The sequence below is a fragment of the Narcine bancroftii genome, chromosome 1 (genome assembly GCF_036971445.1).
Source record: "Narcine bancroftii isolate sNarBan1 chromosome 1, sNarBan1.hap1, whole genome shotgun sequence".
Taxonomy (NCBI): domain Eukaryota; kingdom Metazoa; phylum Chordata; class Chondrichthyes; order Torpediniformes; family Narcinidae; genus Narcine; species Narcine bancroftii.
This window is the reverse complement of record NC_091469.1, coordinates 223,185,700-223,198,604: the sequence shown is the minus strand read 5'-3', so window position 1 is coordinate 223,198,604 and position 12,905 is coordinate 223,185,700. Positions and strand designations below refer to the sequence as shown.

Genomic DNA, 12,905 nt, shown 5'->3' with positions numbered 1-12,905 from the left:
CCCCTGTCTCTGGGCAGCTATTGGGAAGCCTGTAATATAACCCTATCAAGTGCATCTACCATTGTTATCTTTGATCTTGTACAGCATCGATGGTTGAGCCTTCCTCTCCAAGTGCAGGTCAGACACTTTTCTAGATTTAATAATGCAATTCTTCTTTGTCTTTCACATCCCTCTCTATCCCTTCCAAAACATCAAACTCAAGGACAGAATTGTCTGCTCAAACATCTGTATTAATTCAACATTTCATTCATCTAATCCGTCTCTGTTGACAAAACTGGACAGGATTCAAATTGGAAAGAAGAATTTGATGTGTATTCTTATAAAAAGCCCCAGGCCAGTAGTAGGCTAATTTTCTTCATTTGGTTTGGACATGATTGCTTATTCAAGAAATTTTATATTCTTATCACTGAATCTAAATTAATAAATAGATAATTAAGCATGTCTTTTTTAAAAACTTCTAATCACTTCTAATTTTTGTTTCCCTTTTGACCTCATGAGACTTTGAAGCATATTAAATGAAATTAAAGAAAAATGTTCTCCTTGATGTTACCTAACATTTGTTTTCATTTAAAAATATTTCCAGGATAAAGTTTTTTTAAAAATATGTCTATTCAACAGTGCCTCAAAAAATCTGTGACATTAAACAGCAAAAATCATCAATACTGGAATGCGCTTGGAGTCGTTGCCTGTTACAAAGGTATTGCCAGATTGAGCTATATTTTGAGGTATAAATTGATCAAGTCTATATCTGAAATAGTTTTTGTTTTATAATCTCATATTAAGATGGGCTGGATATTCAGAGAACCTTGAGGCATAGAAAAAAATGCAGCACTGAAACACTCTTCAGCCCACTGTCCATGTTGATCTTTTTACGCTAATTTCTCATTAATCACACTTTTAAATTTTCCCCAGATAATCATCAACTCCTCCAAATTCTTTCGCTTGCCAACCCGCTAAGTGCAAATTTCACTAGAAAATTAACATGCCAACCTGCACATCTTTCAGATTTGGAGGAAACTGCAGCATCAAAAAGAACCTTTTGTTGGCACAAGGTTATGCAACCCCCATACAAATTTGCTGAATGGCCACATTGTGTGTCCATTTCCTCGTACCGCCAAGTTGAGGCGACTCATAAATTGGAGGAACAACACCTTGTATTCTGATGCAAAGTTTCTAACCAGATGTCATTAATATTAACCTCTAATTTCCATTAACTCCTTCCCCTTCCAAACCTTCCCTCATCTGTCTCCCTTCTCTTTCTCTTTCAGGGAGTTATCATTCTTAGCCTGCCACCTTCTCTCCCTATCACCTCCCAGGTCCTTTCTCCTCTCACCCATATCCACCCAACTGCTTGCTTGTGCTCCTCCACTTTCCACCCCTGCCCCCACCTCTGCCTTCGTATTGAGGAGTCTGCCTGATTTTTTGTACTCCTGAAGAAGGGATCTGGCCTGAAATGTCGACTGCCTTTTGTTTTCTATGGATACTGCATGACCTGCTGGATTTCTCCAACACTTTTGTGTACTGCACAAAGTAGCTGAAGTCAAGATTGAACCTGGGTTCTGGCCCTCTCTCTGCATCCACTACCACTGATATAGGATTGGTGCAACTTTGTCTCATTGTTCATACGCACTCTTTCTAAGTTTGATTTATAGCCTGTATTGTCTCTCTATTCTTTTGGCCGAAGTGCATCATTTCACATATCTCTACATTAAATTTCAGTTACTGCTTGTCTGTTTATCCAGCCAGCCTATCAGTGTAGATATCCATATTAATATTCACAAAACTAAGTGTGTCTTTTTATTTTCTACATTTGTGTGATGCAGGTATTGAAAATTATGCTCTTGCACAGCATGCATTTATTAAATCTATTCAGGTTGAACAAAATGTAAGTAAATTCACAACTTTTCATGTTTAACAATAAATGCAACTTACTGGTTGTCATTAATGCATTTTTACCTATGTTGAAATGATTTTCCATTGTTTTGAATTGTGAATCTTGTTTAAAAAGTTATTTTTACCTATTGACTTTTAAGTATGATGATTTCTTGCACTAGAATGTAGTGGCTTGGACCAACCTGGGAGCAACTTACTTGAAGAATGAAAATATTGAGGTAAAAAAGTCAAGATCATTGGATTTAATTTAAGGTCTGCTATTTACCCTATTCTGTACGGTGAGATAAGAAAATGATTTAAAATGCTACAAACAATTTATCTATCAAAGTGTTTTAATAATAATGCTATTTTTGATGTTAGTACTAATATTATATAATTTTCATGCATTTCCAAACTAGCTTGCCCATGAAGCCTTTAAGGTAGCCCAGTCGTTGGAACCCTCGTACGTTATGTGCTGGATTGGACAGGTAGATATTCACTCTTTGCAAAATCTCATTCATTTAAATAAGTTAGGCCTATTTTTCCTACTGCTTTCTTAATATTGGTGTGGCTTCTACAGATTTAAATTTTATCCTATTAAAGATTCAGCTGTATTATATAGTGGTATTGCTTCATTCATTTTATTGAAAAACATTATCCGAGGAAATAATATCTATTTCCTTATTTATTAAGTGTTGTGACATTCAGAAATTATGAGGGAAAGAGGTGATGCAGCACTTTAGCATTAAAAATAGTGTCATCCATAATGCTACTAATATTTTTCACATATATTGACAGAGAATTTGTTCCATTTACAGCATTTTTATGGCAATTGTAATTTTCAGTCACATTATTTTTGCAGGCACTTGTGGCAGAAGCTGTTGGCAGTTATGAGACAATGGACTTATTTCGACATACAACTGAACTTGGTGTCAATGTAAGTGTTCCATTATCTCAAAACTACAAGACTAATTATTAAGTCGAACTTGTGGAAATATGAAATCAAATTAATTACCATAGTAAACTTACAAGGAATCCCTTTCTGAGACATGGAATACTTTGTGCTTTATGCCTGAAGTAAATTTGTGTCAAAATAATATTCCTGTGAAACTGGCATGCTACCTTCAAGTGCAAGAACGAAGTGTAGGTAAAGTTAAGTACCCTAAAGTTGATGCCTGGTTTGTGCAGTTCTGCCATTGGCTTCAAAGGCAGAATTTTGCCTTGTTTAATTGTTGTGAAGCTGCTGTTTTTGCACAGTGAATGTGAACAAATGCTTCACTCTAGTGATTGATTGCATTAATGCTGTTCAAGTGATGAGATGAATGTTGCTTTCCATTGTGCTGGCCTTTGACACAGAAAATAGATTATTAGAAATCTGGTGTCTTATTCCTTTGTATTTGAGTTTATTGGAGTTTAAGCCTAACATTTTTCCCCCCTTTTGCAGTTCAGTCATTATTTCTCTGTTTACGTGATTGTGTTTATCATACTTTAGAATTTCCTATTTATTCGCCAGATCTTAAATCTCATTGGTTAAGGTTGTCCTGTTGACTTGGGCTGCAGCGAATGGCTTGCAATTTCAGCTACTTTGTTAATCCCTTTTGAAGCTGCGTTAAATTCAGTTAATATACCATACATTGATATTTGCTGCTCCCTAGGAAATGCTTGCTCATTGATATTTTGATATTAAAATTGAGTCAAAATGAAACTAGCTTCAAAATTACTTATGAATTTGATTGAGGACAGAATCAGAAGGGTTATTTACGTTTTGCTAGAATTTATTTTAATTTTACAATGTGAGAATTATTTATAAAAATATTCTTTTATACAGACAGAAGGAGCTAAAGGTTATGTGCACTGGGTGTGCACAACACTGCAGGATAAATCGAACAGAAATTCAGAACTGTACAAATACAACATTGTACAGATGAATGCAATATCTGCTGCACAAGTTGTCATGAGCAAGTACACAGGTAAAATAAAATGCATTGACAAGTTGAGCATTTAAACATGAATAAATATCTGCAGTTTATTTGAAAATATTTTCCAGCATAACATGTTACCAACTATAACTATTTATTAATACAATATTATATACAACCTGCTGAAATATTTGACAGTGCCTTGTAATCAAAATATAGTGCTAATTGTAAAACTGTCATACATCCTTAAAATAAATATTAAATAATGTTGTGATTGCAGACTCATTCGTATTTCCTAGGTATCAATATTTTCATTATTGAAAATCTTCCCCAGGCATTCCATGGAGGCACAATTAGAATTGGTGATTGGTGCCATGCCAAGCAGATAATTCAGGTCTCAAAATGGGGGGAAAAAATTGGAAGGGTTAGGAAGAAAAGTTCCAAGTGTTGAAGGGAAGTTGGTGGATCTTAAAATCAGTTGGGCATTATTTTCAGTAAGGTCTTCGTTCTTTGGGCTTGCCAGATTGCATTTAGGCCATGGGCAGTCAACAGAAATGGAGGAGAAAAGATTTCACTATTGGGGCTGGGAAGACAAGTCAATTGAATTATTTAAATAGGCAATGAAACATCCAGGTCATGGCATGAAAATGCAGTTGTAAGTTGGGTGTAACAGAATGTTTTTAAAGAGCAATTGTTAAAAATGATGCCATTGAAGAGGACACATGGGCATAGGTGGTGAGGGATAAAATAGTTGGACTTCATCTTTTCTAGATGAAGGTGAGTACAAGGATGACAGAGGATCAGATGTTTGTATGAATAACATGTCTGAATTCCATGAAGGGAGAAGTTATAGGAGGGCAATAAATTTAGAGAAAGAGCAAAGTTTGAAAACCTCCTTCACTGTGCAGTGACTAAGAAAAATGAGATGTTATCATTCAGGGAGTGATGGCATCATATGAGTTTTAGAATCAAACATCTATGCCACAGAAATATTTCTGGTAAAAGAAGGGCTGTCTATCATAATCTTAACTTTGTGGATGGATAAAACAGGGCTATCCATCATAATGCAATTTTGAGAATGGAAAATGTAATGTTGAACGGTTGGCATGGCAGGTTTGTTTGAAATAGGTTTATTTTTTTCAACAGAGAGAATTCAAACAGATCCAATTGCTTTCACAATGTTGGGTTATTTAAATGAGTACCTAGACCTGAAGAAACAAGCAGCAGAGGCATATCAAAGGTAAAGGTTATGTTGTAAACAAAAAGAAATTGTAACGCATGTGACCCTGAACCAGTTTCTTACTTGTAAATGAATTGCTTCAAGGTTCTTTTCTCCAAGAACGTAGAGAATGAGGGTATTTCTTGGGAATCAAAAAAAAAATTGCATCGTATTAGGCCAGGGAAATCTAGATTTGAGGATTAGGCAGGGTTGGTGCAAATGTCCCCTGTTTCACTTGAGGACAAGGCATGATTAAAGTTAATGACCGAGACATGAGCATGAATCAATTCCTTAAGCAAATAAGTGTAAGAAATGGCAGCAGGTCGAGAAATACAACATGCAGGCAGCTATCAGCTATTTTTAATATGAAAATAAAGTTATGCTGATCGAGTTCGAAGTCTAGTCATTGCTTTGAATGTTCACTTGCAATGAAAAAAAGCTGCTTATCAGATTGAATTACGTCTTGCCTTTCAGCTGTTTTCTCAGTATCAAGAAAGATTAGAAAGAAGGATGGGTGGTCTACAAAAGAAATTAATACCTGGTTCAGGTTACAAATTTGCATTTATTTGAACAATGTGCGTGTGATAGTCCCATTTTAAATATAGCATATCAGTAGGGTGAAATTGTTCCAGAAGATATGGCACGAGGTCCACTTATGGGAACTATTGAATCTGAGAGGTATTTGCTGTTGTAAAGTTGTATTCATAAGAGTAAGACAAATTAATGCAAGGAGAGTAAGGAAAATAGCATTATTTTGATTGTTAAAAAGAGTGCCACGCATGCATGAATTCCATGTGAAAATAAGGAACCAGCTGAGAATATCTGAACTTCGCAAATGCTGTGAGATATGGAGTTACAGGTTCATAATGGAAACTGAGCTTACTGATACCATGTCAGGACTAACTACCAATTCTCCATCCACACTAATACTATATTTAATTCCAGTTTTTGTGCACAATGAATTGTCCAAAGATCACATTGATCCATGAATTTTGTATAGCAATTAAAGTGATATGCTGACGAATGTCTTTTCATTGAGTTTCAGCACCAGCCTCGAATATTTAAGTTCTTTTCCATAAAGCATTTTCTCTTCTATGAGAAAAGTAGGGAACCATAAAGCATTTCAAAAATCTTCACTTTTACTATCAAAAATATTCAAGAATTTCATATTAGTTTTATTAAAATATAGTTCTAATGTGACAGGCCCAGAGGACCCCAAAACCCAGCAACAATAAAAACGTACTGAGACAAATGGTTACTTAAACGAAAGTTGCTTTTAATTATCTTTAAACATGAAAACAGGATCAAACTTTAACTTTTACTATTTACTTAACCTAACTTAACCCCCTTCTAATTCTAAGTACACGTGTATGTAATGTGTTTGTAAGTTCAGAAAAGTTCTTTGATTCATAGTCCAATCTCACTTCTCACTTCTCCGAGTTCACCGGTATCAGGTAAGTCTTATACTGTGCACAGAATTTAACACTTATGAATTTCACCAGGCTTTGAAAGGTAAATGGTTACCACTCAGGAAGGTTGTTGTTGGTTTTCAGAGAGAGATTTGTTGCTTGTTGGACACACACAAACTACTGATTCCTTCCGATCAGCTACTTCAGTGTCTTGCTGAAGAAACTTGGCCCATCAAGGTTTTCCAGATGATAACCTCTTTCTTTCAGGTCATACACAGACACACACTTACCTCTCCCTCTCCCCCCCCCCCCCCCCCAACCCTCTCTCTTAGAGAAAGCCTATTTGGTCTCTTGTCTCTCTGCTTGTAAATCCACACGACTTCTTAGAACAGCAAACTGTATTCAGACTAATTGCCACACCAAACCCAAACTTTTGAGTCTTCATCTGTTGCTTTCAAACAATAATCCATTACTCCATGTCATGTCCCATTAACATCTACTTGTGAAGTCCTTCAGCAAAGCAGTTTCTATTGTCTTTTCAAAGGCACTAGGAGCCTGGACTGTCTGGCTTGAGCAGAGTTCTGGCATTTTAAATGAGATCTGTGTTATGAAGTGTTTATGTTTGTTTTTCACCTACACTAAAACTCCTCTCAATTTATCTCCTTTAAAATATATCTATATACAATATAAAATATAAGATAATCCATCACACTCTGCTGGTATCTTAAGTTTTTTTACAATATTAGTTGCAGAGCAGATAAATTTGTTATTTGGCCTTAAAGAACTAGAGGTCTCAACTGCAGTCATGAGCAATATCCATCACTCTCTCCACCAATTTCCATCTACCAACTATCCACATGTTTCATTCATGGGTCCACCTCCATTTGTTTTCATCTGCTCTTCACCTCTCCCTTAACAATTCACAATATCACCATCCTGTCAGATTCCAGCATTGGTTGCCATTGTGTTCCTGCTTATCACAGTTAAGCCCCTTTTTCTCATCTTCATCTGTCTACCAAATCCACCCTTCTCTCCCCACTTGTCTCAATCCACCCATCATCCTTCATGTCTTGTCAATCAATCTATTACCTACTGGCCCTGGATCACTCCCTCCTCCCCTTCTCATGATGCTGGCTTTTTTTTCCTCTCCACTCTCAGTCCAGATATGAGATTTCAACCTGAAACATTGATAATTCTTACCCATAAGAACTTTTGTTAAGTTGTCTCCATTCCAAAGTTTTCACAACATAGCCTGAATTGAACTGATTTCTTCTTTCTGATTTTTGATTCCATGGTTTGGTATGTTCCAGAGAGATAAGTAGCTCTGATCTATCAACATTTGGTAGACCTCTCACTCACTGTGGTATGATTGGATTGGGAGAGTGGTCATATAGTAAGCTGCTCTGTTTGACAACCACTTATGAGGATCTGAGTAACACACAAGTGATGTACCAGCATATGCAAGGTACAAAGTGATCAACTAGTGCAAAATAAAACACTGTTCCAGATTCTGCAAATTATGCTGACAGTGCAATTGGCAACATTTACTATTGATCCCCTCTGAAGCAGCTACAATTTCTGGAATGTTTTTGTGGAATTAAATCGGTCTACTAGTTGTAAGTTCTATCTCATTTTTGTATTTTGAAAACTTGTTTCTTTTAAGCCAAATATTTGATGTTTTGATTTTTAGAGCAGTGGTGCTATTACAAAGTGCCAAAGACAATGAGAAACTTCCATTTGCTCAAAGAAATTGGGCCCGAGCCTTATGGTGAGTTGCTTGTAGTTATTGATGTTTTAAATGTAATATATCAAGGTAGGCATCCTGCATCTTTTAAACTTTATAATGCTAATTATATGAATTTCAAATAATTAATATCATAAATTTCAAATAATATGTATGTTTTTCTTCATTATGTTTATTTTATGCATGACAGCAATGTCTCTCACGCATGCACGCACGTCTCCCAGCCGCAAGTGGTTGGATACTCACGTCCTAGCATTCATCAAGGAGAGTGGCCTCCTGGGAGGAGTGGGACCTTGGGTTCGGTGGTGTTCCTTCCCTTCCTCTTCAGCACACCGGAGCTCCGGAAGCCGATTCCAAACCCTCTCCTCGGTTTACTACCGCACACCAGACTCCCCAGTGTGCGGTAGCCCTAGGGGAGGATTTGGAGTCGGGATTTTGGTCTTGAGATAGGGTAGACTGCAGGGAACATTTCCCATTTTAGAGGAAGATAAAACTTGAGTACATAGATTTGTGGTAAGGAGGAATATATTTAGAGGGGATCTGAAGATGACCACCTCTAGCCAGAGTTTTCCTGGAATAGTCTGCTGAGATGGTGGTTGAAGCCAAGTCTCTTAAGTAACTAGATGAGCATCTGAATAACCAAGGTCATAGAAAAGGCTATGAACCCAGTGGTGAGAAAAGTGATTAATAATCTTGGGTGCCCATTAGTCTGATTCTGAACTAGATGATTCTATGACTCTTGTCTAAATGAAAATTCCAAAGCTGTTACCCATTTTCTTCAACTGTGAACATATCCAAAACAAACTTGAGGGATAGGGGTGGTAGAAATATGGTTACAATATACTTTGTACTACTGTCCTGATACGTAGCACTTTCAAAATCTGGAATTTTAAATAAACGGCTCTGGGGTAAACAACCCTACGAATACTAACATATGGGAACTAAATGAACTTTATGAACAATTATCAATTTGTCATGTGAATATTTGTTTCCTCTGCAGTGCAGAAGGTTGATGGATTTCATGAAACTGTATTAAAGTACCTTTCCTTTCTGCCATAAGCAGTTTTACTTAGAATGAGATGAAACAGGAAGGAAATTAGTTGGAGTTTTCAAGTTGAAACAGAAAAATTTAGTGAAATCTCTATCCCACTTGGGCTTCTGGTTTTCAATATATGTTAGATTAAATCAATGCTTTTAGGCCCTAAAATAAAAATTATAAAGCCTGACAATCTACCTATTATCTCACAAAACACATACTACAATAAAATATTTTTTAGAAAAAACAAGAATCACATGCCATTATACTCTGTTATATATTTGTTTTGTATTTTAGACAGTATTGCCAAAGCATAATTGTGCTATTTTCTTGGTGCGTCCATTTTAATTTAATTGTCACTTTTTTGGTTTTTTTGTGGTTCATCTGTGTTTAAACTATAAATATATAGTATCAATGTTTATTGACATAACAGGTATGTTTATCAGGCTTTTATTATTGATATTTGTCTCAAAAATGAGTATTTCCAAATGTCGAATAAATGTTACCATAGATTTCGGCGTATAAGTTGAGTTGTGAAACCCAAGAAAATCTCTCAAAAATGGGGGTCGACTTGTATGCTGGATATACATTTGATACCTTAAATTCAGCTCAAAATTCGAGCCAATCCAGCTTATAAGTCAACCCATGAAAAACCAATTTGGTGTATAGTTTGATCCTTGGAAAAACAAATAAAAACCCAATTGCGACAGATTTTCTTTAAGATTTTTACTGAAAGCTACAACACAATTAGCACCTTTCAAAATCACTTTCATCATCTGAAAACAACACATTTAGAACCCTTCAAAATCACTCTCATTATCAACATCTGAAGCAAAGATGGCAGCGAGCACATCCAAATCTAACTGTTTAAACAGTCATCATATGGGTCATCGTCTGTATCTGATGATGTGGTTTCAGCTTCATCGTCAGTATCCCACAATAAATCATCTTCCGTGACATCAATTGCACAAGAGATACCGCGCTTTTTAAAGGATTTTATCACAGTCTCTACTTTAACTTTGTCCCCTGCCTTGAGCATGAAGTTACACAGCATATCAAATGATGTAGCATGCATTACCCCACCTTTTGTAAAAGACTTTTCTGCACAACATACATGCATTCCATTCCTCACACACATGATCTTTGAATGGGTTGTTCAAGCACACATCAATAGTTTGCAATATAGACATCAAACCACCAGGATAACCGCCATGTAAGTATTATGTAGTGCTAATCTACTTTTAGTCTTCTGAGTTAAATGGTTACGACACATATCCCAGACCAGCAAACTCTGTTCTTTGCGTAAACCCACTGGCCACCTGTTCTACACGTTGTCTATCCGTAGTTTTACACCATTTTCACCCATCCATTCTTTTTCATTTTCAGTTTAATTTTGCGTTTGAAGTTTACTATGGGCCTTAACTTTGTCCCATCTGCCGTGCATGATAACACCATGGTAAACCTGCTCCTTTCATGACCTGTACTTCCGGTTTGCACAGTTTTAACACCTTTCCATTCCACTGTTCTATTGCTTATCATGTTGAAATTCATGGGGGTTTTAGCCCATGTTTCCAATATTTGCCAATGCAAACTGGTGTTCCTGCTGGTTTTGTATAATAAACTAGTGAAAACTTACAACTTTATGATCAAAATCTTTTGGTAGTTTCTGTGCAATTTTTGTTTTTTGTTGTAATATCAGACTTTCTCTCTCTTGCCCACCCTCGTACTCGCCTTCTCTCTCTCCCTCACACGCACCCTCCCTCCCTCTTGTGCGCTCTCTCTCTGAATCTGTCTTGTGTGGAGTTCTGATAGGAACTGTTACTTTGTGCTGAGCGCCAAGATGTTTATACTAAGATATTGCCAGATGACTTCGCTGACCTCAGCGGCAGATTGCTCACAACCCCACCCAAGATCACTTGGGTGAACCGAGACATGACCTCAGATTCACCCTGACCTCAGTGGGTTGGGAAGTCTCCGTGGCCCACGTAGAAGTAAGCGTGGTCCACTGTTTGGGAACTGCTGCTTTAGGGCTTTTAACATGAAATTTGGTGAAGGCTATGTATGATATTTTTACCCAATTAACCATAGATAAGATTTGTATCTTCTGAATGAGATTATTCCTGAAAAGTATTGATTACTGTTAAATAAATTGATCTTGTGTTTTGGAAAAATTTGGTCTTAAGATTGTTTTGCTGCTTCATCAAAGTCACCTTTTCATTTCTCAGTGCTGCAGGTCACTATCAGGAGTCTATCCAGGCATATATGTTGAATTCACTCACAAAGTTTGATGACATTACTGGACTTGCCTTGGCTTACTTCAAGAAAGGCCAATTTCAGGAAAGTGCCAAAGGTAAATATGGAATTAACATAAACTGAGTGTACATCTTCTTGACAAATTCATGTCATTTTAATTGGGATTATTAGAAACTAAAACATTGTTACAGAGCCCAGAAAACCCCAGAAACCAGCAGCTATATATATATATATATATATATACATTTTTTTTTTTTTTCTTTGGCTTGGCTTCGCGGACGAAGATTTATGGAGGGGGTAAAAAGTCCACATCAGCTGCAGGCTCGTTTGTGGCTGACAAGTCCGATGCGGGACAGGCAGACACGATTGCAGCGGTTGCAGGGGAAAATTGGTTGGTTGGGGTTGGGTGTTGGGTTTTTCCTCCTTTGCCTTTTGTCAGTGAGGTGGGCTCTGCGGTCTTCTTCAAAGGAGGTTGCTGCCCGCCAAACTGTGAGGCGCCAAGATGCACGGTTTGAGGCGTTATCAGCCCACTGGCGGTGGTCAATGTGGCAGGCACCAAGAGATTTCTTTAGGCAGTCCTTGTACCTTTTCTTTGGTGCACCTCTGTCACGGTGGCCAGTGGAGAGCTCGCCATATAACACGATCTTGGGAAGGCGATGGTCCTCCATTCTGGAGACGTGACCCATCCAGCGCAGCTGGATCTTCAGCAGCGTGGACTCGATGCTGTCGACCTCTGCCATCTCGAGTACTTCGACGTTAGGGGTGTAAGCGCTCCAATGGATGTTGAGGATGGAGCGGAGACAATGCTGGTGGAAGCGTTCTAGGAGCCGTAGGTGGTGCCGGTAGAGGACCCATGATTCGGAGCCGAACAGGAGTGTGGGTATGACAACGGCTCTGTATACGCTTATCTTTGTGAGGTTTTTCAGTTGGTTGTTTTTCCAGACTCTTTTGTGTAGTCTTCCAAAGGCGCTATTTGCCTTGGCGAGTCTGTTGTCTATCTCATTGTCGATCCTTGCATCTGATGAAATGGTGCAGCGGAGATAGGTAAACTGGTTGACCGTTTTGAGTTTTGTGTGCCCGATGGAGATGTGGGGGGGCTGGTAGTCATGGTGGGGAGCTGGCTGATGGAGGACCTCAGTTTTCTTCAGGCTGACTTCCAGGCCAAACATTTTGGCAGTTTCCGCAAAGCAGGACGTCAAGCGCTGAAGAGCTGGCTCTGAATGCCCATTCAGTTGCCCTATATATACATATATATATATATATATATAATGCCTACAACACAGGGTTATTTAAACAAAAGTAATTTTTATTTATATTTGAACAAGAAAACAAAATTCAACTTTAACTTATTATTTAACCTACTTAATTAACCTACCTAACTACTTAATCCCTCCTCTAATACTAAGCGCAGGTGTGTGTAATTCTAATACTAAGTGCAGGTCTGTGTAATGTA

At 37.6% G+C, this 12,905-nt stretch overlaps 1 protein-coding gene across 3 annotated transcripts in view; it reads left to right on the top strand.

Moving 5' to 3' along the window:
• Window positions 1–12,905, top strand: part of skic3 (SKI3 subunit of superkiller complex) — a 148,027-nt gene that overhangs the window by 100,067 nt on the left and 35,055 nt on the right. For all 3 annotated transcript variants that reach the window (XM_069891764.1, XM_069891773.1, XM_069891783.1), the window contains 9 exons: window positions 619–697; window positions 1,824–1,885; window positions 2,055–2,111; window positions 2,292–2,360; window positions 2,735–2,809; window positions 3,701–3,842; window positions 4,938–5,031; window positions 8,110–8,187; window positions 11,425–11,549. In XM_069891764.1, the coding sequence (XP_069747865.1) occupies window positions 619–697; window positions 1,824–1,885; window positions 2,055–2,111; window positions 2,292–2,360; window positions 2,735–2,809; window positions 3,701–3,842; window positions 4,938–5,031; window positions 8,110–8,187; window positions 11,425–11,549 (781 nt within the window). The remainder of the gene's footprint in view (window positions 1–618; window positions 698–1,823; window positions 1,886–2,054; window positions 2,112–2,291; window positions 2,361–2,734; window positions 2,810–3,700; window positions 3,843–4,937; window positions 5,032–8,109; window positions 8,188–11,424; window positions 11,550–12,905) is intronic.